General features: G+C 35.1%; 1 protein-coding gene across 1 annotated transcript in view; it reads right to left on the bottom strand.

Moving 5' to 3' along the window:
- Positions 1-25,836, bottom strand: part of CNTLN (centlein) — a 169,139-nt gene that overhangs the window by 134,445 nt on the left and 8,858 nt on the right. Inside the window, 3 exon segments of the mRNA XM_054517974.1 lie at positions 569-703; positions 13,122-13,206; positions 25,245-25,333. Coding sequence (XP_054373949.1) covers positions 569-703; positions 13,122-13,206; positions 25,245-25,333 — 309 coding nt within the window.

Here is a 25,836-nt window from a genome sequence, read left to right as displayed (position 1 = left end):
CACAAGGGCCGATAAACAAAAAAGTGAGAACTAATCAGCAAATATAAACTGTGCAGTTTTACCCTCACAGCAGCTTCTGTATTTGATGGCCAAGGTCACCTGTGCACTTTTATTGGCCTCTTTCATGCAGGTGGAAGGGTCATATTTTTTAGCTAGATGACAGCTTTGATGAGTACACATTTGCAAAGAGCCCATTAATTGATCAAGCTGCCTTTGATGCTGTCCCCAGCTATTTTTGAGACCCACACAGACATATCCTCCCAGACCTCAGCTTTATCAATTAATAATGCCAGTCCCATCAGAATCTAATTACAAGAAGCCACATCTTCACACTTCTACTTTCTTTGCTCCATTTCCATCATTAACTATTTATCTGAAAGTTATAAAGCTTGGATTCTTGGCTTTAAAGCATCTTGCTCAGTTAGTATGTGAGAAAACAGTAAGGTATAGCAAGGCCTAAGGCAATTTTTTCTCCAAGCTTGTCACTTTCTGTGCCACAAAGGCTGACACTGCTTAAAGAACTACTTCAAAGCTACAGTCTTATGAAACTATGTACAAGTCAATATACCTTAAGTTCTTGGCTTTTATCTTTAAATTTCCGGTTCAAGTTACCAAATTCATTCTTCAAACGGGCATTTTCCTCATCCACAGCATTTTTTCTCTGCATTAAGCTGTTTATCTCCTGCTGCTGTCCTGTGAGCCTCTATTAAAAAAAAAAAAAAAAACAAAAACCTGTTCATAGACAAAAAGCAAGTGCAAAAGAGCATGCATGCTCTGTGTTTTAGGCCTACGAAATGTAACTAACTATCTGACATAAGCGGTTTTTACAGCATTATTTTAATTCCATTAGCACTTTAATCAAACTCAAGGCTGAATGACTGTAAGACACAGTAATGCAAATGACGAACCAAATACCCTGCTGCTATTGAAGAAGCCTATAAATGCAGAACTGAACAGAAATTACTCAGAGAAGCTTATTCAAAAACAGTCATTTACAGAAGTTGTACCTGCGTTAACGGATTAAGAATGGATTAGAATACTTTTTAACTTGCACTTATAGCACACCAAAAAACAAGCCAGAGCTGAATTCAAAATTCTGCAGAATTTCCAGAATTTGTCATAGTAAACAGAAATTACTATTGAGTGAAGCTACCAAAATGATTACGCTACAAAATACTTTAAAAGATAATTAAGTCTGGCTGAATTTGCAGCTCAAGGAAAATAACACAACATTACTCACCACATACTATGGGTTAGTTCACTCGCATATAGAAAAATCTCACTGCCATAAAACAAGAACTTCAAGTTTCTGCAATAATTTCATTTGATTCTCATGACACTTGCATTAAACACCCTCACTCTTCAATGTCTATTACAACTCTGTGTTTTTCTCCACATTCTCTGTTTTAATTCCACATTCTGTTTTGTTCCATCTCTTTCTAAATCAAAAGGGCTTTAATCTATAATATTTTCCTAGCAGTGACACCATAACTGTGGTACGAAACTGATAAAACTTTCATGTCGGAGCTGAAGTTTAACTGCTTTGCTTTTAATTCATTAGCTAAAATGAAGTGTGTACAGAAACATAAAAAATCATCAACAAGACAAAAATCCTCTAGATTATTCTTCAATACATCTGATGATATATGTGAGTTTTCAGTGTCTAAAGCTTACATCTGGTTCGTAAGGACGCCAGACATAAAAAAAGAATGAAAATATGCTGAGCAAAAACATGCAAAACAGTACATTTGAAGTTGCATTTTACTATTCAAAAGACAAAACATTTGCTCTTTGGATATATTATTACACTTACAGTAATAAACTGGTGCTGGCAGAAATGATTTAGCTGAATCTTTAAAAAGGTATGTATCCACATTACAAAGGAAAGCATCAGTCATTTTGTTTGTTACTCTCCCACTCCCCAGGTCCTCATGGAATTGGAGGAAGCAGCTCCTTTGAGTCTTCCTTCTAGCTCATTACTATTTACTTAACATTTATCAAAACAAAAGTCTGTACTTGGAGACACCCTTAAAACATCATTAAAAATCTCACCTATCTGAAAGACACTCTTGGCTCTGAGCTAAAAATTCACACACACACATTTTTTATAAAAGCTCCAGCTCTTTAATACATCTAATTTCTGAGTACACAGGTACATCACACTAATACTTAGTTTCATTATGCACTGAGCAGAAACTGGGAAGCATATGTGTATTTGTGAAGTGAAATCAGAGATATTTTGGGTTCTGTCTTAAATGGGATGTTTTCCAGCAATTTGGAGAATGAATGGAGAAAGGATGGTACAAAAGTGCAACTGGCTATTTCAAATGTTTGTTCTGTACTGCTCAAATTAAGTTTCCAACTGAAATAAACTACTTACTGTGAATATTCAGAATAGTCAGACAGATTATCCTGAATCAGACTTGCACACTAATTACTTATCTCCACAACTGAACAGTAATTTAATACTTGAAACCAATCAAAAAGCAAATATACCACAGGAATCATTAAGCAAACTCACCTGAATAGTCTACAAAGTCATCTACTGCAGCACTAGTGAAACATTGTCTAGGTGAGTTACACTTGCATGGAAAAAAAATCCTGTTATGTGTCAAAGCATTTTTCTGGGTTACCACTTTGCGTGCTCTTATCTTTTCCTCTAAATGAATTGAACTTTTACTCTCCTATTCTCCTATCTGCTTATTTCACAGGCTTATAAAGAAGGGGGAAAAAAACAAGTATCACTCAGGAGCCATGACTGGGTAGAAATAAGGATTACATAAAGGAATTTCTGAGATATAGACAATTAAGTAAATTATCATCTGCCCTTTCCTATGCAGCTCTTTTCGTACTTTGCTTCCCCAACCTATATATTCATCTAACAGGAGAGTAAAGATTGATTTCTTAGTGCAGAGAACACAGTGCTCCTAAAAGATTACCCTATTCTAGGATTACCCTAGTAGGCAAGTAAAACAGCAGAGGAAAAAAACACACCTGATCAACACACAGGACAACCTCCTACTTGAGGTTATTTTGACAGATTTCACTAGGTAAAAAACCCATCAGGAATTACTCTATTCCCATAGTTTCTACTGATTTTTGGCTAGATACTATAAAGACAGCCTGACACTACACAAGAACAATCTCAACTTACACTTTGAGTTGACTCAGTCATACTTGTTTGAATACAACAGGGCAAAAGCAATGTTTGACAGCTTGGTGGTCAAGAACCATAAAAAACATCATGTAACTAAGGCATCTAAAGCACACTTCAACAAACTTTCAAGAAAGAAAACTATTCTACAGTGAATTTGCTACAATAAAAACCAAAAGGAACTGCTTTTACCCTTCTTTGATTCTGGGAAGAACCGAAGAGTATCCCCTGTATACTGCTGGATCCCAGAGTGCTCCAGGCAACAGTACATACAAAGAAACACTGTGACCTGGTGAAGCAGACCTTTTGATGTCTCAGAGGACTGTCATTCCCGAATTAATTTTCATCCTTTCCCATGGCATCTCTTTACCTACAGCACAATAAAAATTTTTTTGTTCCATAATACATTGTTTACTGTCAAATACTATTTCTTTTTTAAATATCTTCATAGCAATCTGAAGAGAAAGCAAAATCCCATACCAAGTCAAACTGAAAAAATCTGGTATGAAGACAACAGATCAAAACCAAAAGGTGACAATAGCTCTTTCTTGTCTTAGCGCTGAACACTTCAATTTTTTCATGGCAGTAGGATGTTAAAATTATCTGTCCATACTTCGTTTAATTTAAAATAAAAGATTTTAAATTAAAACCTTGTTTTTACCCATTGTGAGTTTAGACAATACAGTACTGTATGGAGACAGTGAAAGTGGTAACAAAAGCAACTCCTCAATGTCTGATTCCCAAAAAAAAAGTGAGTTAGGATACAACTACCAGAACTTACATACTGTTTGATATTACAGATATAATCACTGAAATTCCAGTCTTTAGTGACATATTTTTTAGTCTGCTAAATAAAAAGCAAGTAAAGAGAACTATGTAACAAAAGCTGTACATATTATTATTGCCTTAAGTGCTTTCCAAATTTTCATATTTTGGGAGCCAAGGTAAAAAAAAAGGTGGAAAAACCAAACCCTAATTCTGCATTTTAAAATCAATCAGACTGCACTACTAAATCAGTATTGCATAGCTGCCTCTATAGAGGCTTGTGAAATGTAAGTAAGAGTGGGTTTTATTTCACGTGAAGAAGTTAACTCAAACTGGAGTAAAAACAATCCAGGAAAAACACAAAAATGACATATCCTTCAATGTTGCTGCTAATACAGGAATGCAACAACACACTGGGTGCTAAAGCACTTCACGGGAAAATTCAAATCTATGCACGACAATTTAAAGGAGTCCATCTAGGAATGCAACAAAGGGGCATTTGATTTCTACTATCAAAAAGGATCATGGTAACAAATAAATACTAAATTCTGTTCTTTCTTCATTGCACTCTTTATCAGAAGCTTTCACTGCACAGTAGTCCACTTCCAATACAACACAAGGAGAAAAAAGTTAAAATTAATATAAATGGATGAAAAATTGAAGTACTGAAAGTACTGACATTATTTGAAGAAATCCTGACATCTTCTGCAGAAACTAAATTAATTTAGTAATTAAATTATTTTATTAAAAATTAAATGCGGAAATATCATTTCTTTAAAGTTCTTCTTCTCAGAATTGCTACTTCAACATTTTGTGACATATCTTCTCCCTTTCATAATTCCCTTTCCCTCACCAGATAGTTGAGGTTGACTTACCACACTTTCAACTTCTCCTCTCTTTCCAACTCCTATTTTCATTTCTAGCAGGAATTTAATGATAAATTTTCACCACCTAAAATGCTCCAGTAACATTTTATACGTTCTCTTAATTAAGCTTTCTTAAATTTTTCTCTATATTTTTTCAACTTTATTAATCCTCATGGTTCTTGAACATCTATATGCATGTTTAACAAAAGCATTGCTAGTCATATTCTCATACAGTCCTCCAAAATAAAGGAAAAAAAAGGAAAAAACAAGACTAACAAAATAAATTCACTTTCTTTCATCTCGTGACTTCTAGATTATACATATCTAGAGCTAATCTAGATTAGATTCTTATATTATTTTCAGACATAGGACAAACAGAAGTTTAAGGCAAATAGTTCACAAAAAGGCAACCATATGCCATGAGGGTCACCAGCTGCATTCTGCAGTCTGCACAATATCCTTTTGGAGTCTGAATGACAACAGCTAGTTATGATAAAAAATATGAGTTATTTTTAAATCCATACCTCTCTAAAAGTAAAACACCAACAGTGCTACCTGATTCTACTGTAGATAGATTCTAGAGCATACCTGTATTCACAGCTAAATATTCAACTTAGAACTTGACTCTCAACAAGGATGAAAAAAACCAAAGAAAAATAGCAACTGACATATAATGCATTTAAATGTAACACATGTATTTTGAGTGCATATTCCAATTTTAATTCTTATTACTTTTCATTCCTAACCTTCTGCCAGAACAATCTTCAACTAAAAAAGCAACCACAAACAGAGTAATTGAAGTGGGGGAGCTCAGTTGATTTTCATACCACCAAAGACTGTTTTCCCTTGTCCAATCCCATGCTATCCAGGATTCCCTGAGATAAACCAATTAAAAAAATGGTTTCTGAGAAAAAGAAGTATTTACCTGCAAGCAGGTATCTAGAAATCCATTCCCAAAATGAATGACAAATTCTGAACGTCAATTTCTATCAATATTAGACATGAAATATATGATAAAACATGATAACTTAGAGATGAATAGAAGGAAAAACATTCTTATAAACTGTCTATTAAAATGTGCTTTCATACCATATATTTGCCGTTGGAAAAGGACAGGTCTGCTTTGCAGACAGTAGAAAAGAAAACCAAGATTCTTTAAAGCATTTATAAGAGGATCAAATAAAATGGTTCTACAGAGAAGCAAACCAGAAATATGAGCAGGTGACTTCATCCTGCAGGTGGTGAATATGTACTTACTTCTCTACTATTAGTCAGCGTTGCACCTGAATTATCACCTGACCCATAAATTAAGGAAGGGTAAAACAGCATAATCTATTATAAACACCATGTTCCCTATTGCCCTCTTCAGACTTCTCTAGTGTGATTAATTTGGTATCTTTAACAAAGTTTGCTATCTTAATCGAAACACCTGATAGGATTTTTCAATACCTGAACACGTGGTGGAAACAAACTGTGGCTGTATGCAACTCTAGCACCACACTTTCACTAGCAGCAATGGAACCATCTCTTACCAGCAACCTATTGAGTAGGTCACAGCATGGAGAAAACTATTTTTCTGATGTGCACCACCTCCTTTCCACTCATGCTGATCCTTACAACTCTGCTGCAGCATGCTCCTTCTCTCATTCACTAAAACAAAACTTTACTAGTATTTTCCTCAATATCTTACGATCCTTTGTATCCCTTTTGCTCAGTTCCTTCTGTTGTACAGGTAGAGTGCAAGCAAGCGCTGCCAGCAGCTGCATTTTTGCACCAACAAGGGAGCCAAACACTGTTTCTGGCACATGTAGTTTTCTACAATAGGTTTTCCATCTCTGAAACAAGGAATACAGAAGCTCCTTGCTCAGAGAAAAGGAAATATTTAGAGGCAGTTTTTTGCAAAAACACACCTCTAATTTGTAAATGAGACAGCATTTGGTCAAAACAGAAAATCTGCAGCTCCATAATAAATTCAGTATTAGTACCAAGCAGTATAGCATATATTGCAGTAATGTGTCTGCTGCACTTAGAAACTGACTGTCAATTTTACTCTACTGAGCTCTCAGGAAAACTGTAGTAAATACTGACAATATAATCTAACAGTCTTGCCACAGCTAGTGAGGAGAGATCAGATTTTCTATACAACCCGTAATACAGTGCTGTATAGCAACACCACCTAAGAAATGTAGTCTCTGCTCTTTCTTCTTAGCAGCTCTACTTTGAAACAGCAGCAGCACAGCCTTCTAGGTGAGAAAACAGAAAATCCAAATTATCTTTCTGTCCTCTATTCTCTCTACTAATTTCAAATCAAAACCAATATCTTGCTAAGTGAGCTTTTCTCTTATCTTCATTGAAGAGCACAGTCTTGACAGAACCAGGCTTAGACTTTTTTTTCTCTGCTTTCCTCTCCAGCAAGACATATACAAGGTCCTCAAAGTGAGTTAGCTCTCTAGAAGAGTGCATGACGATCTGAGATCTGCAGGAATCGATACCTACCAGCATCCTTGCCTGACACAGCAGTACTTCATTACACTCCTATATATCAATGCTGCCAGATCAGGTGTAGTAAATAAAGAACAGCTGTTGCTGTGATCACCTGTTCTGACAAGCTCCTTCCAAAGTGTTGTCAGCAGATTCATAAGGCCAGAACCTAGTCCCACAGGGCACTGCCTGCTTCTTTCTGCTACCTGATCTTCGAAGTATAACCATTTTCTTGACTTTCAGGAAATCTGCCTGTATTCAAGTAAGAAGCCACAATATATGGAAACTTCCTCACCAAATGTCCTTAATCAGGGAATAAAATCCAACCATCTTAAAACCATACTGACTTTAGAAGAAAAAAAAAAAGTGTCACTACAATGACCAACTAATTTACTAAAAACAGTAAAAAAGTTAATATCTTACACAGTAAAAGCAGATTCCATTGGCTATAGAAACCATTTTTAGCTCAGACAAAAGGCTACTCTGCTTTGATGATAACTATTCTGGGCTGAAAAAGAAAACTCCCAGCTAGACACGAGCTGACAAGAGGATGAATGAGAATGAACATAAACTCCCTCTTCTTTCCAGGTTTGACTACTGAGCTCTGCTCAATATTCAAGAAATCACGTTTCAAACTAGTGTACTGGGCAGAGGACAAGAGACATCACATTTCTTTCGTTACTTTTCATTTTTCTGTCTAATCCAAGTGCAGGTACCATCTCTATAGAAACACTAAAAATATGAAGGCTGAGTAATAAAGACCCAGAAGCTTGACCCAACTTCAGAAATGGGTACGTAAGGCACAGATTTACAACACACCTATATAGACATCCAATATAGCTTCTTTTCTGCAGAATTAAGTAAGAAAAAGTTAAGTTTAAAAACTATTTCCTCAAAATGGAGCAAGCTACCTCACAGAAGCACTTTTTCAAGTGGTAGAAAAAGCCTTCCTACTGGGAATTCATACAAAAATACTAATGAGCTATAAAGGTACACTGTAATTTAGAGCTTATTAATTTCTTCAGTCAAAAAAGCCCACAGGTATCAGCCATAGTCATCATACTACCCATCTCAGGCAGCATTCTATCAATAAACCAAAATCAGCAATTTTCAACTGTCTGTATATTTTTCTTCCCATGTTTCTCACGGATATCAGCTCCTGAAAAAGGGTTCCTTCCCTTAATTTTATGAGAAAACTAACAAGAAGACGTCAAACAGAAAGGCAAAAAGACATATGATAATTCACTGATGCAGTTCAAAGGTGCTACATAAAACACAGGTTTCACCACTGAAGGCTGATCCCTTTTCCAATGCACAACCTGAGTCACTGTTTTTTTTAAAGAAAAAAAAAAATGTTAGCATCTCCTTCAACATGCTTTGTCTGCATTATATATAAATCTTATTCACTGGACCAACTTTTTGTGGAAAGAGTTTATAAAATTCCTATAATCTCAACACTGCTGACTTTCATCGGAACTCCTTATTACCAAAATTATCGTCATGTCCCTCATTACCCAAGAATAATCAAGCTTACATGCTACTGAAAATAAAGTATTTAGGTGGTAATAATGCCTCTATACATTTGTTCTAATTTAATAAAAGTATTTTTATTACAAAGAAAAATATAACCAGGCAAATGTACAAAAGTTAAGAAAAAATTATCAGTATTAATTAATGCTTGAAGGTAGAATTATGCTTCTTTCAATTGGACCCATTAAAAAGGCTTTAATATAGATTTGCACAGCAAGCTGAAGATTTTCAAGAGCAGATAATGAGGCAAGCTAGTACTATTTTAACCCCTCTAGAGTATAATCAGTTGATAAGGTTTTGAAACATTACAAGGTCTAGGACAAAAAGATTAGCTTTAGTTCCTCCAGATCAAAATTGAAAGCTAATTAATTAACAATGTTATAAGAAAAGGTTTACGGCTATTTTTACCTGTCTTTAATGTCATCTTCTAAAGAAAACAGGTTAAGATATTTTAATTTATCTATTGTGTGAATGGCAGAAGACTGCTCCCTGCTCCAGCATTATCTGCTAAACTAATTGCTTGAATTTAAAAAATTCACACATTCCCCCAAAAACCTCACCTTACATTTAAGGGTGCAAATAGTATTGGTGATCTATTTAAGATACACACAATTATTATAAATTAAATGCAACATGTTAAAAATGTTTCCAAATAAAAAAGACAATGAAAAAATTTTTTGCAGCAAAGTATCTATCAGTCTTCAGAAGAAGTAAAATCCTAAGAGAGCATCCTAGCCACTTAAACATAGCAGTTAGAAATTCTTTTCATTGAAACAGAGAAGTAATGCATATATGTCAGGCATATATAACTGCTAAAAATAGAGTTTTGAGACGCTGCATAAAACAAAAATAACAGCAAAAATTCAGAATAGTATTCAAGACAATAATTGCAAAGGAATAAGATTTTTACCACACAGCATTTACAATAAATATATCTGTATGCCAGATGAGGCCAAGTTGTGACTATCAGGACCAAAAGTTACCACTACACTAATTAAATAAAAAAGCAAGAAGGGAAAAGTACAATGGAAAACTCAAATACAACACATTCTGTGCTGAATTTATGTGCAATAATAGACAAGAATAATCGTAAGTGCTTTAACAAATTTATTTGTATCTTTGAATGGTACATCTTGAAATCTTCCACACTAATTCATATTTTAAATGTTTAACACAATATGAAGTTATGGAATAAACTCATGAAAAGAAAAAGGTCTTATTCATGTATACAAAACTGAAGATTACAACACCATAATTTAGGAGCAGTGAAAACCTGAAGTTGTACTAAGTAAACAGAAGTTCAATGCATATACTGTACTGTCCAAAGATATTGGACAGCAGAAGACTTGAAAAATTATGATTTAGACTTTTATCCGTAAAGCCACAAGTCCCATTTTCATAAGTATCTGAACACTTTTCTTCAGTGTTAGGTTATACAAATGTGATTAAAGACCATATTACTTCTGAATTATAGTTTCCAAATTTACTATTTTACTTGATTTTCAGTAATATCCATTAAAATAGAAACTTCTCTAATACTTGAAATATCTCTTTATGAATTAAGCTTATTTAGCTTTCAGTATGAGCTAACTACATGGATGTATCTCATCTAGCCTGTGGAGAATATGCTCTCCTATTTACAGAAATTTATAAAGTCCTTTTAGGCATGTCATTCTAAGCAAGACTAATACAAGACAAGAAATACAATCTCATGTTCTTATACAGTTCTGTTGTTATTTCTAGAAGCAATAGAAGCTAACACCTATGTAAAATGATGAGACAGTCCATTGATTTTTCTTTTTTCCCTTACTCAGCATTGATTTATACAATCAGCTTTTTGGTGGCCACTCAGAAATTCCTAGACAACAAACCCTACAACAAATTATCTTGTTGCAACTGGTATCTCTGTGCGATGCATGAAGGCAAAGAGAAAAACAACAGAAGAAATGACTGGCTAATCTCAACTTCCTAGATGTAAAAAATTAGTCGGCTAAACAGCCTTCAAGTCTTCCTGTCCGTACTTTACATATTACAGTTCATTACCATGACTGTCAAAATGCACATTTTCACACACAACCTATTTGCATGTTAATTACCTAAATAGTATTGTTTCTTCCTTAGATGAACGAAGAAGGAGCACATTCAGTAATACAAAATAAATAAGAACACTACATTGTTTTTTAAGCCACCTCCATTCTTTGATACCAAATCACTAAAACTTCGCATTCAGGAAGCAATCCCTCTCTTGATTCAGTCCTACAGCATCCCAGCCAATGGATGAGGCAAGAAGGTCAGCATGACATCACCTCTGTACACTGCTTTCATACACAACACTGGCACCATCTGATGTCCTTCACAACCTGCCCCCCCCCAAGTCCATGATACTCTAAGGGAAGCTAATTGTAAGGGCTGCATTAGAGTTGTGATGATCATCAAAACAACTTCTATTCTCCTCATCTGTTAGAATCACTGAGTCACAGAATATCCTGATTTGGAACCAACCCACAAGGACCATGAAGTCCTACTCCTGGCCTTGTACAGGACAACCTCCAGAATCATGCCATGTGCCTGAGAGCATTATCCAAATGCTTGTTGAACTCTGGCAAGCTTAGTGCAATGGCCATTTCCAAGTGGAGCCTTTTCCAGTGCCCAATCACCCTCAGGGTGAAGATACCTTTCCTAATATCCAACTCAAACCTACCCTGACATCTCCAAGCCAACCCCTCAGGACCTGTCACTGGTGACCAGAGGGAAGAGATCAGTGGTGCCTCATCTCTTCCCCTTATAAGGAAGTCTTAAATCCCAATGAGATCTCCCGTCAGTCTCCTCCTCCTATCAGTCTGAACCGAGTAACTTCAGTCACTCCTGTCTTCCCCTCAAGGCCCTTCACCACCGTCATTACTGTAGTACCCAAAAACTGTTCCCAGCACTGGAGGTGAGGCTGCCCCAGCTCAGAGCAGAGCAGGACAATCCCCTCCCTTGCCCAGCTGGCCATGCTGTGCCTGATGCCCCCCAGGACAGGGTTGGCCCTCCTGGCTGCCAGGGCACTGCTGACCCATGTTCAACTTCCTGTGAACAAGGATGCCTGTACTTTCTGTGGGGCTACTCTCCAGCCTCTCATTCCCAAGTTTTTAGGGATATCCAGTTTTACCATCCTGTTGACAAACTCTTCTTTCCTGGCTGCCAGATTTCCATGGTTTTAATTACATTTACCAGCCTCTCTCCATTTCCACATGGATGATGTAAATTTATTACACCATCAATTTCAGATTTCTGATCAATTAGAGTTTCAGCTCCTGAAACTGATCTGAAACCACAGAGAGCAACCTCATGGAGAATGCACATCCCAGGTTCAGACACTGCCATAGCAGGGACCCTTCTTAAAAGCACAGTAGTGCATACATATTCCTATAAAGGTCTTCACAGGTATTTTGCCTTTCAGGTAAGGATAGGGCAGAAATCATACACTGCTGGCTTCTAAGCATGCTGTGTGTGTATGCACCAAACAGATTACACATCACACCTACGGCCAGAGACACCACACTGAAACTTCAGCCACTGCTGTAATACAAATTAAAGTTTATTCAATAATAAACAGTATTTTCATTTTATTTACTGTATTATTTTACAGATATTTACATCTTTCATAGATCTACATATTATATGCAATGTAATACATTATATTACATCTAATGTATTAAATATTGGATATAATTCTATAGTATATAAAGTATATAATATAGATTATATATGTGATACAGATAATCTACTATATATGCATTATATAGTCTCCATAATAAACAATTATATAATAAAGTATGACATACCTTTTGTACTTCATATCATATATAACGTAGGCTTTCTATATATCCGTTTAAATTTGAATTGATTCAAAAATCAATAAAAGGAGAGACACCACCAGTTCAGTGGTGTTTCTTGTCATGGAGAAGGTGCATCAGGTTTATTATTTTGTACTTGTCAGGATGGCAAATCTTACCACAATGTGCATGGGCATATTACAAACCAGAACACTCTTCTAGACTTAGATCCAAGTTTAGGTTAGACTGTAGGGTAAGATGAGGCAATGAACTGACAAGATTCTTCAGAAAAAGTTTAATCTAAAATGATATGAACTTTTCAGGTAACAGATCAACTGTTTGAACAACACAGAAGAGTTTAAATAATACTTCATCAGAAATTTGTAATCTCTCAATCACAACTTTTTTCTTAAGAGACAATAGCAAACTATTTTCTCATTTTGACAAACATAAATGTGTTGTCAATGACAAGTTTTCTTAACTGCTCTATTTAAACATAATACAAACCTGTTCTAAAGATTCTATTTTGCTGTCTTTGGCTTGCAAAACCTCTAAAATGCTTCTGTCCTTGTCTTCAGCTTTCTGTTTTTCTCTGGAAACAAACAAAAAAATAGACACTTTATTAGTCATAATTTGCAGTTAATCATTTGAATTTTTCATGTCCTGATAATGAATGTCATTTTAAAGCACAGAAAATTAAATTATCTGAAGCTGACAGGCCCTGCAGAATTAATCAGGGAGCATATGGCAAGTGACAGCAAATTACATCTGTAAACATCTAACACAGCTTTGTTCAAAAAGAAACAGAAATAAGAGGTCTTAATATTTTTAAAGTAGCTGAAATATTATCTGTCTTTCACTCTTTCCCAAATGTAGAAAAGTGTACTTGAACAAAGAGTGAGCAAAATGCTTTTGCCCCTTCTTTGCAATGTAGAATCACCAACCTACTTCAGTTTGTGAAGTCCTTATCTCAGTTACATGACATTTTTATGTCTGAAACAACAGTTCTGAACATCATGGATAATTATTTTTCTATATTCCACAGGGACAGAATGTGTAACTTATACCAGCAGAAGAAAAAAAGACTCAGAAGCTTGAGTAAGGGGGATGAGCAGAGCCACAATAAGTGCACATCTATTATCACCTCTGCAACACTTTGGTTTGTTTAACAAAGTACCTCATTTCATTGCTTTCTTATTTCTTAACTGTGTTCGAACACTGATGCCCTTACTGGCCTCCATTTTAGGCAGAAAGAAAACAAATGTCACAACAGTAAGGATATTCATATTCCTTAGCACAAAAGTTCCTATCACATGTATGACTAAAGGGCTGAGAAATACATATTCTCTAAAAATGTCCGAACATTTCAGGCAACTGCAGCACCACAGCTGACAGAAGCAGAAACTCATTTAGATTATCTCTGTTCTCACAATAGAGTTAAAACTTTCATCAGGGCTGGTATCAGCCACCTATGGAAGCTAGAGAATCCCACTTGAGCAACTCTTCCTCTACCAAATAAGGAATATTTCAGAGCTGGAAGGGAATCAAACACTAGTACACATGAGTCTGTAAATCTGTCTAAAGTGGATGAAAATATCCAGCTGTACACAAAAGGCTTAATCTGCCAAAGCATTCTGTAACAGTGGCCAATAAGGATAGTACATACATGAAGGATTATTTTTATCCACTATTAAGTATTACTGTGTAGTCTAATGCTATGAGAGATTTTAAAAACTAAACTACACTGACATTAATAGACCATCCAATAACATGGTGGTTTTTAATAAAGTTCTATGACTGCTAAAATATCTAATCCAATCTTGAGTAAACAAAGAACTAAAGAAAAATGGCATGGAATTTGAAGTGAGGGTTTTGGAAATTCATGTCTCAAGGCATTGTAACTCTAAATAGCTCTCTCCTATTTCAAAAATACAGCAAGGATATGTTGTAGGACTTGAAGAAAACTAAGAAAAAGCTATCTGAAAAGGTATGCATTTAAGCTACATTTAGCTTAATAAAAATAAAAATATATGGGAAGCAGTCTTAGTTGTATTGCATTTTAAAAAAAATCTTCTTCATAAAGAAAATAACTCAGTGCTGTGAAATCAGATGATGAATATTCAACAAGTATTCCAAAAAACACTTCATATCTGAAATGTATTTAACATTTTAACTAAGAGGTAGAAACTTAACAAAAAAATGAGTATCAGATACTGACCTTAAAGCATCTGATCACCTCCAATCAGAACCAACAAGCCATTGCATGATAGGTTGCTAGAAAGTCATAAGCAGTAAAATAAATATAGAGACAGTTTTTCATAGTTTATTGTAGCAGTTTCAGAGACAGACAAGTGACATGAAACTCCATGTCCATGCAGCAACAGCCAGCATTTATTGAAGGGCAGACCCTTTTATACCGGCTTCAAATTTCTGGCTCACACAGAGTTGACCGGACAAAGGTTTCAACTCCGCCCAGCTCACTCGCCAATGATGTGGGTGCATCCTTGGGTCAAAGGAACTGGCTGGAGTCCTCCCGTTTGAGCTTGAATTCAGCCAATCACTTTCATACTTGGGGACTTGTTTACTTCAACGAGCTAACAAGCCAGCTGGTCGAATAAGTATCTGTCAAGGCCAAATTGTGCAGCTACAGACCACCTATAGCTGTCACAGTTTAAATCTGAAAACTTACAGGAATGTAACTCAGTAGACTGTGATTACAGAAATTCATGCAAATATGAAATTATTTAATGCATTCCAAAAGTTGTGCTGTGATGTCTTTTCAAAACCAATAAACAGGTTTCAAAGCATGACAGGTTATGAGGCTATGAAACTGATTTACCCTGCTTGTAAAACATATCTAGCTAACAGAAGTCACACAGTCACACTCTCAGTCATGTTTTAAAACATGGTAAAGGACTTTCTGGTAAGTATATAAAACTTGGTACTAGAAGATAGTAGAAACCTTAAAGAACAGGAGTTAGTAAGCAAAAATGTAAAAATGGCTGAATAGCTTATCGGTATAATACTTAACCCAAAAGTCTGTAAATGTTCCTGAAGGAGACATACTGTTCATGATAGGTACAATGTAAATGAAACAAAAACTGTTCCAATTTAGAAATATTAATTCTTCTTCATATTAAATTACTTTGCAGTGGGATCTTAAATGGCTATCAACAATTATCCTTTCTGAAAAAAAAAACAGTTGCAGTAATCAAACCCGAAATATTTGGGGAGGAAGGTTACCACTCTTCCATAAGCATGCTACACTACAATCTACCTGAGGAAGTGACAGACCTATATTAATCTGAACTGTAAGAAATGTAACATTCAAAGTTTCCTCACATCTTAATTACAGCTAGACACCTTAAGATTAGATACACACTAGCTGATTCAAAATCCTAAGAGCTTTAGAAGACAAAAAGGAAAGTGTCTGCACCTGACTATTCCAAGTACTTTGTAATAAAGTACTTGGAAGAGTCAGGTGCAGACACAGAACGAATCATACCATTAACTACACACAAGCCCCATGAAGTACTGAATAGCATTGTCTCCAACTCTCAGAAGTATCCTGACCTTAAGTCTACCACTCATGATATGCCATCATCGTCCCATCTCCTCTCTCAAAGTCAGACTTTGAAAAAGTGAGACTCAATCAAGACACAAAAACCGTATAATCAGCTAGCCTCCTAACTGAACTATGCAATCATCACTTGAAAATTATTACTAAAATTGTTTTCTAATGCATTAAGTGATCTGAAAATCTGGAAAGTTAGATACCTATCCTCCCTAAGGAACTTCACAGTTGTGAGTGGTTAATTTTAAATTTATTTTAGGGAGAAAACAGAGGAAGGAAATAAGGGAACTAAGAGCCACATAAAAGAACAAACAGCTGTGAAAAACAGTATGCACAGCTAATCCTGATTTATTATTGGTAGTTAAGAATCTATTGAGCCCTCTGACTTTAGGATGTGGCTTCAAAACACAGGTTCACAGAATAAAGTCTGGGACTGGAGAGGAAAGAAAAAGAAATAGATCACTGTTAAAGCAAAAAATACACCTGTAACAGAGCTACACACTAGACAACAGTTCACAGCACATTTCTAGTTAAATGCACCATTTTCCACCTATTTTCCTTCCTATCTTCCTTCCAATGCTTGGTAAAGTACTCCTTTAAACAAAGATATCAAAGAACATAGTTTATAAACACAGATCTATCATCACAATCATGAGTAGGAAAAGTTTAAATAAATTAAATGTATTTTGCCCTTATGATGTTTTCTTTCAAGCTTTCTAGATACCACATGCTTGCTAATGCCCCCAAAAATAGTTTAACATGTAACCGCCAACAGATAAAGAAAAATGCTTTAATTATTAGAAGTTAAGTACAAAATGGAAGTTTTCAGAAGCCTAAAGTATAAGCTGAAACCTCAAATGCAACTTTATTAGCAGTTTCTCCTGATGGCATAGGACATTTTCCCATGCTTCTTACAGGATAGCTCCCCACAGACAATCAAGGTAGTATTTCAGACTGGAACTTATACATCATATTTGGATCTGCTGTCACACTGTAAAATGGGACTTTATAGGAATTGCAGTCATCATCTCTTCTTTTCTAAAAGGGTAACAAATATTCAGAAAAAAATTCTTTCAACAACTTCATTCCTTGAGCTATTTTGAATTTAAAATGTATTTTTAAAAATCCATTGGAATATGGGGGGAGAAAATTCAGGCACTGTCAAGAAGCTGATGATGATCAATGACTGAGACAAACTCCTGTTTAGCTAATTAGAATCACTGATGAGCAATAATGATGTGAGCTAAGAATATTTGCAGACTTCTTTAGGATGAAAAATGGAGTGAAGAGAGGCTGTCAATTTGTACAAGTTCTAAGCTCCAATCAGTTTTCCCATGAGTACTACCTATTTTAAATGTTTAACACAGATGCATTTAGCTACAAAGATTATCAAGATTCAGCTTCCCACAAAAATGAAGAAACTGATAAAATATTCTTAAGCTTGACACATTTCTCTATCACAATTTTCTTCCTGTATTATGCTCTACTCAATTATACAACAAGACAATGTTCTTGATGTTTGGCGCCATTTTAATGGCTTGCCAGCAATGAAACATTAGACTTTGAGGAAACAGTTATCCATGAATGAGATATGAAAACGGCAAAAGCCTTAATATTTAAAAAACCAAAAGCCTGTTCAAGTTTCTAAACAACATCCTTCCTGAAATCTTCAGCAAAAGCAGTACGAGAAAAAAGGTATCCTGTACTGTACCACAAGTCTTAATGAAACAAGCACTTAACCATTTGTCAAGAAAAAGTAAATTGGAATCATATACAATTATGTCACATTTACATCAATTAAATGAAAATAAATTTAATTAATAAACTGAATTCACTGTTTACATGTTTCATGGAATGCATCCTATCAGTTTTACAAATCGCTGAATTTAAAAAAAACCAACAAAACAAATTAAGAAAACCAACCAAAAAACCCCACAAACAAATCCAACAACAACAACAAAAACCACAAAACCACACAAACACCAAAACTAAACAAACAAACCCCAAACATCACAAAACCAAAATCATATCTACAAATTTGGTCTTTTAACAGAAAGTTAAGGTTACACTGCAAACTTTGGGCAGTGTGGTAAACAGTAAAGGCTGCATTTTAACAGTGTATCTCTAACTATAATAAACTGCTTCCAGAAACAATGTGACTTTAGAAAGACATTTCATTGATTCTTAAGGGCTGCAGAACTACAAAGGCTATAAAATATCAGTTGGTGTGATGCAGCTTTAATTTGATTACCATCTCCCTGTCCTCCAACTTCCAAGTATTTTACAGACTTCCATAATTCACACATTCTCTTTTTGTATTAAATAGATAATTAATCACCCGTGTGTAAAGTGAAGTTGTAGAGTAAAGACTGTCAATGTTATGGTAAATATGGCACCAATACTGTAATTACTGTGTACAGTCACATCCCTGTGATTGCATAGTCATTGGTTAGTAGAAACAGAGCCTATGCCTTAATCTTCCAAGTAGAAACCTCACTGTATTTCCATGTACTAAGAATTGATTTTAAAAAAAAGCTAAATCATTTTCACTTAATCCTGAGTTAAATTTCATCTAAGAGTCTAGAAAATCCTTATACTTCATGAACCGCAATTGATAGACATAATTACTTTTTTCTTTTAATACTTATAGTTAGTACTTCTAAAAGATTCAGACAGCACGGAGCAATGAAGAATTTAAATTAATACCACATTTTTCACTTTTCTAAGTGCTTTTCTAACAGTAGTTGCTTTCTATAAAAAATTATATATACCTATTTTTGTTTCTTTACAAAAATAATTTAAGATCTAATTACAAATGTTAAATGAAATTGTTTCCTTAGTAAATTATCTATAGAGCCAGTTCTATATTACATGATATGTATCAAAATGAAAAGGCATCATTACAGAAACACAAATATTCTTGCATCTCTAACTTGATTGATTTAATTTATTAGATGATATATTAAGGAATGAGACTCTTATTTTAAGAATATGATGATGTCTTATTTTAAGCAAGATACCTAAGATACTAAGTGCATTTTACACTAAAATAGTACAAAAAAAGGTGACATTTTTGCACAATAATTTTGCAAACATTTTTCATCTAAAATACACAAGTCTTTTACACTGTTCAAAATATCAGCACTTCAGAACAGACTGCTTTAACATCTGCACATCACCAGGGTTTCCCCCAAGGATTTTTAAATGATGCCTGCCTGTGCTGAATAAAGTGCTAACTTGCACCTTGCATTTCAAACTGTGTCCTGAGCAGCCATCCAGTTGGTACAACACCAGCTGAATTCCCAGAGGCCACTGTTCAATCAGGCTTGACTGCAATTATCATGTCAATATTTTGTGCTCCGATATGCAGATATGCACACATGCAAACTGCATAATACCTTCTTCTCCATGGAATGTTGACTTATGTTCAACGTTCTGAGAATTTTTAATGAAACAGGATATTAAACTTTCATTAACTGTAGAAAATCACAATTATTTGACCTTAGCCAGAAAGGTTGTACTCTTTATGCTCTATTATTCTGTCCACTATATTGTGTGATAGTAACTGGACAGTCCATTGTATTTTAAAATCAGAGTGACAAAATGGTAATGGCTTATATCTTGTTTACATCATTGTCCTCCTGCCATTGTGTTTCCTGTTAATTTGTAAAAGGGTCCTTTAAGAAAGCTTCTACACAATGCTTATCGTCCCTTCAAAAAGGTGTGAGGTACACATTTTTAATTTTTTCAATTAACTTAGGCATCTAAAGTGTTCATTCATACAGCACATTCACTTATTCTTTTTACATAAAAAGTACTTGCCATTTTCAGTAAATCTGCATATCAGCAGTTGGTGAAGAATCTACGTCAACCTGTTTATGTTTTCCCACAATTTGCTATTCACAGGATGCTGCAAACCACAGCAGCATCCTGTGCATAGCAAAGCTCCTGCAATTACCTTTCCAAAAATTCTTTAGTTATTTTTGATCTCTTGCTTTTCCGCATTTTTGTCCATCTCTTCACCTTTATACAAATGTAACTCCTCAGGAAGAACAACAACAAAACTCTCAATCACTGGCACTAACATTCAGGTCGCCATGTTTCTTTAGAGTGGGCTGAAATGATAAATCCGTTCTTTGCCTTTGTTAAGACCTGCAATATACAACACTTGAAATCTCAATACGGAAAAACATCTGCATAAGGCAGGCTTGCCAAAGGTAAGTATACCAGCTCACATAACACAATCCCCATGTACATCTACCACGTCTTCTATCATTGCCACAGTTTGATCGTTAATGGATCCTTCTATATCCCCCTTCCAGAAAAAAGGAAAAGAGTCAGCTAGAAGCCCTAGAGGAAAATTAGTCTGTTGACTTGTCATGCTTGCATATACTACAGAAGGAAAATTCTTAAAGCAGAGTTCTGGAGTTTGCAAAAATATTTGAAAACCTTTCACAGTCTCATCTGAACCCAGCTCCATTTCAGTTTACACATACATTTACTTAATAAGAGCTATTTTCTAGCAACTTTTTTTTAAATCATAAAAAAATCTTTCAAAAGGCAGCAAACTAGAAATAGCATACTCTTTACATAATACTGAGATCAATAGTATTTAAAGTAGCTGGAAAGTATACTAACATGAGTAGTAGTTTTACAATGGCTTGTTTAAAATACCTGGAGGCTTTTACATATCCCAAAGGCATTTCTCATTTGCACAGTAAAGATAATTTTTTGTTTATATCTGAATATTAAATTGGGAATATAGTTACAGTTATCCAGCAAGAATTGCAAAGACTGCTGAAAAGTATAATATCATTGGTGTATTACAGGAATCAGCAGCATAGCCATAAAAAAGTACAAGCTATACTTTTACAATTTTAGGGCAGGAGAACTTCTATTTTGGGGCCATGAAAGCATTTGAAAATAACAGACAAATAACAGCAAGGTACTAGTAATTTCTCCCTATGCCCCCCAAATTAAATCTTTTATATTTTCCTGGTTTGTTTGGAAAAAGATATTATAAGGAATTTTCTAATGCTATAAATACAAATTACTCTACTGTAAAGCTACTATTGCCCACTTAATTCCTCCTAATATTTATCTTCTTTTCTTTATCACACACCTGTGGAGTAAGTTGTAAGGTTCTAAGTGAACATTTTGTCCTGCATCTTTTTATTCTCACAACTGTAATCTTGTGAAAAAAAGCCTAGCTGTCTCTTTCATCAATTTAATGACTAAAATATACCAGACAATATTGTTTGATTCTTTATATAAATATATATGATCTAGGAGGGTACACATGCCTGTGTTTTCTTAGGTTCTGTCTGCTTCTGTTACTTACCTGGCTTATATGACCTCAGGCAGTCTCAAAGATTTGGTCGGGAATGGAAGTTTCTTGGTCATGGAATTTTTGGTGGAAAGAGCACACTGAAAAATGAAGCTATGCAAACACTAGTGGTATCCATGTCACAAGAAATAAAAAAAGGTTTAAATCCATCCCATTCTTTTGTTTCTATCTCAGAATCTCATAATAAGCCTGAGTAAGACAGAAAAAGTTCTGAACTTGAATATGACTGGGTCTCTGTTGTTCCTAATACAGATGAGACAGAAAAAAAATCTGTAAGATTTATATCCTTTTTATCAGATTTTAGTGTAAATTTTCAATTTCCAGCTCATCTGAAACTCTGTATAATACAGAAAAATGGGTTGCAAGCAGCACAGATCCTCCCAAGTGGCATGCTTCACAAATCATCTTGCTTATAACAGTTATATGATCATCCCATCTTTTAAACTCTTTAAACCCATGTATTTTTCCCAGATTAACAAAGCCAGAAAATCTACTGTCCTGTAATTTTCTGGACAGCAGTAGTGGTAGATAGCAGATTCCCTTTAAAAGCAGTCAATGTACTGGAACTAAGATAAACTGATACGAGCATAAAAAAACATATTATTTACTCCTAAGGTAGGGAATAAGACAAAAACTTTTCTGAAAGGATGAGTGTGTGAAGAAGTGCAGTCATGAAACTGAAGCTACTAAGGAAATCATTATGGAGAGTAATAACTGGAAAAGTTAGGATAGAATTTACAGGGCTGAATAATGTGGTTGTTTCATGGGTAAAGTTGGGCTAGAAACTATTTCCAAAGAGGCAATTAGACCATTCTCAGGCAAAAGAGATGAAGCTACATCAATTAAAGAGAAAAATACACACTATTGCTCCATCTGTCAAATCAAAGCAACCCAAAAGTTCAAAGTTGTGATTAATAAAACTCCTATATACTGAATGGGTTTCATCCACACCTATCCCAGGGTTCTCAGGAGTAATGTTAACACCTAAAAAGATGCTGTGGAAGCAATTTCTTCTTTTTTAATTCCATAATTCAGAGAGGCATGGAGAAGCTGTGATATATGTGTATAGCCTTGAGTTCAAAAAGGTTCTAAAGCATTAGTGTAATTCTAAAGAGTAGAGGACAAAAAAACTAGACAAGCACATTATCAAAAGTATGTTGGCAGGGTTTCACATAGCAATCACCAGCCTCCAAACAGTGCAAAACACATACAAAAAATTTGAGCTTATTATCCTGCTTTTGTCCATCAAGGTGGTATATAAGAGCACTATATTCATTGTAACAATAAAGATAATACACAAAATTACCAAATTCTGTTCTAAATAAAGCATAAAATAATTTAAAGCAAGGGACATCTATCAAGCATAAAAATATTCCTAGACATGAAAAATAATAAACAAAGAAGAGAGACTTGTGCAGGCAATTCAAGTTCACAATTCAAGAACTCCAAATAATTCATTTGTTGACCATTATTTAAATGTACGCTTTCTAACATCTCTATGCTTCAATTCATCCTAACATCCTAATTATTTTTATATACAACACAAATAAAGAATGTTAATAAGCCTGAACACCTGCTTCTGCCTTCTTAAGCTTCAGGTAAAAGAATTACAATTTTCCGCATTGTTCAGTCCTCTATAAAATGTGGTTACAACAATTAAGTTTTTTAAATTTTTCAATATAATGGTGCTTATATACATGCAATGCATGTTTACCTGTATTAAATACTGTATTTATATGTTTTAAGCAGTTCTCTCATATTTTTTTTTATGTTTTATGAAGGAAGATGAATTCTACCACCAATGTCCTCATGAAAACATGACCAAATTTTATTAGGAAACAAATCATTATGGTTTTCCATTTCAACATAAATGAAGAATGCTACAAATTTGTGCATCAGTCTTCATCGTATATTAAAATTATTTCCCAAATCAAACCTGAAAACAATAGTAAGAATAGCATACTTTCTAAACAGCCAAGCTATTACTCTGTGCAGTTAGGTGTCCCAGTACAAAGCCAGCAGTTACTTGATATCATCAGTGAGTGGCAACTGTATGTGAACCCCCAATACCAGTTCTCTTTAAAATAACCAGCATGTCTTTACACCATCACTGTCTTCCTCTGGATATGAATCCTTTAGAATATTACCTCTAGTTACATGATCACAACTGTATTTTTGGACAAAAATTTTCATTGCTTTATACAAGGTAGAACAGGGGACAAAACTATAAAAACTATTGAGAGAGAAGGGATCTCAACAATACATATAAATATCTCAAAGGTGGGTGTCAGGAGGATAGGGCCAGACTCTTTTCAGTGGTGCCTCAGCATGAGGCAGAACTTCTTTATACTGAGGGTGGCAGAGCACTGGAACAGACTGCCCAGGCAGTTTGTGGGGTCTCCTTCTCTAGAGACACTCAAAACCCACCTGGACACATACCTGTATAATCTGCTCTAGGTGACTCTGCCTTGGCAGAGAGGCTGCACTAGATGATCTCCCAAGGTCCCTTCTAACCCTAACACTACCATGATTCTGTGAAATGCACTCCTAGCTAAAGAAGTTAATACTGTATTTTCACAAGTGAAAGAACATGACAGAAGAAGTCCAGGAAGGAAGGATGTGAACAACAAAACATGCCTTCTAAGATCAAAGCACTCAATGGAAACCCAAAGGAGCCAGGAACCCTCATGAATCTGTAACAAGCTTCCCAAGTAAAACTGGAATGCCATTAAAAAAAGTTAAAATCCACTATTTTTCTCTTTTTTTTGAAAATCCCCTTTTTTCATTTTAAAAGAGGGAACTCATCACACCCTAAGAAAATTAAGTGTTTCAATTCTGACAGCCAACTCATTCACATTCTCCTTATCTTCCGCCTACATAAAAATCTGAATTCATAAATATTAGTATTCCAAAACAATTACCTGCATACTGTGATAATTAACTAACATTTATAGGAATCAGATGATAGTAAGTATCATGAAGAAATCATCATCATCACTATCCTCAGAGGAATAAGCTGCAGAAATAAGATCCTGCTTGTCTGTATTAATGAAGATAGAAGCTTTTACAGTCAGGGACAAGTTCCTCCCCCAGAGGGTGGCAGAACAGGTTTCCCGGGCAAGTGGTCACAGCACCAGCCTGAGAGAGTCCAAGAAGCATTTTGACAGTGCTCTCAGGCAGATGATGCAATTCTTGATGTGTCCTGTGCAGAGCAAGGAGTGGGACTCAATGATTCCAACCTCTTCCAACGCAGCATGTTCTATGATCCTATGACAGTTATCTCTTCTATTACCAAGTCTTAGCTTTTCACTTCCTCAAGAATTCAGATAAACATAATTTATATATAACTGTTACCCAACAGCTTATGACACTGGAAAATTACTAGTCATTTTCCTCCTCCTGCTCTTTCAACAGGAAAAAAATATGGCAAGACATTTATAATTTTAATATGGTATTGAACTGCAGCACAGCAGTTTCAGTGAGAACAGATTTTAAAGTATACTTCAACTTGCACCAAAAAAAAAGAAAAACTCTGCAATGTACTCTAGGCACTCTTGATGAAATATAATAATTAAACTTTTTAATAAACTTTTTCAACAAATTTTTAGAACTCTACATAGTTCTCAATTAGAAAGATAAAGAATATGGTATCAGCAGGGGAGGTTGGTTGCTTTTTGGTTTTAGCAGCATGTTAAATCTCCAAAATCACCTTTCCACAACCAAGCTGACAGCTTGAGTAAGATCTGGTTTTGACACCTGGAGATGTTTCCAAAGAGACCACACAAATTCTTTATCAGCCTTAGAAATAGGAAAAAAAAAAAGAAGAAAAAACACATTACATGTATAATGCCTTTTACAGACAGAAAAGGTTATACTGAGCATATTCAAAAGACAATTGCCAAGAAAGCCCTAATCTAGTGAGAATTCCCTGCAAGTTACTCACTGTTCCATGAAAACACAGCCGATGGCTCTCTTTAATAAAGAACGTTTTAACCATAGAGAATATTGAAGTAAAATAAACACTTACAATCAACATTAAAATAGTATGCAATGTAACATATGGCAGCAGAAATGACAGTATTCAAAAAAGGCTGCCTTTGCTGTATCTATTACTGTTACCCACACAATTTCTATTAAATACTAAGCCTAGAATACCTGCTTCAACATTAAGATTTACCACATGCAGCTCTTTATTTTAAAACATGCAGTAAAACAGTCTTCTAACACACAGGCGTCTAACCTGCAGTATATAGAAGCTTCTGAAAGAAAACTCAAGTGAGCAAGGAAACACTGTTGTTTAC

This window comes from Molothrus ater, chromosome Z (genome assembly GCF_012460135.2).
Source record: "Molothrus ater isolate BHLD 08-10-18 breed brown headed cowbird chromosome Z, BPBGC_Mater_1.1, whole genome shotgun sequence".
Taxonomy (NCBI): Eukaryota; Metazoa; Chordata; class Aves; order Passeriformes; family Icteridae; genus Molothrus; species Molothrus ater.
Note: the sequence above shows the minus strand (reverse complement) of the source record. Positions and strands in the feature narration are given on the sequence as shown.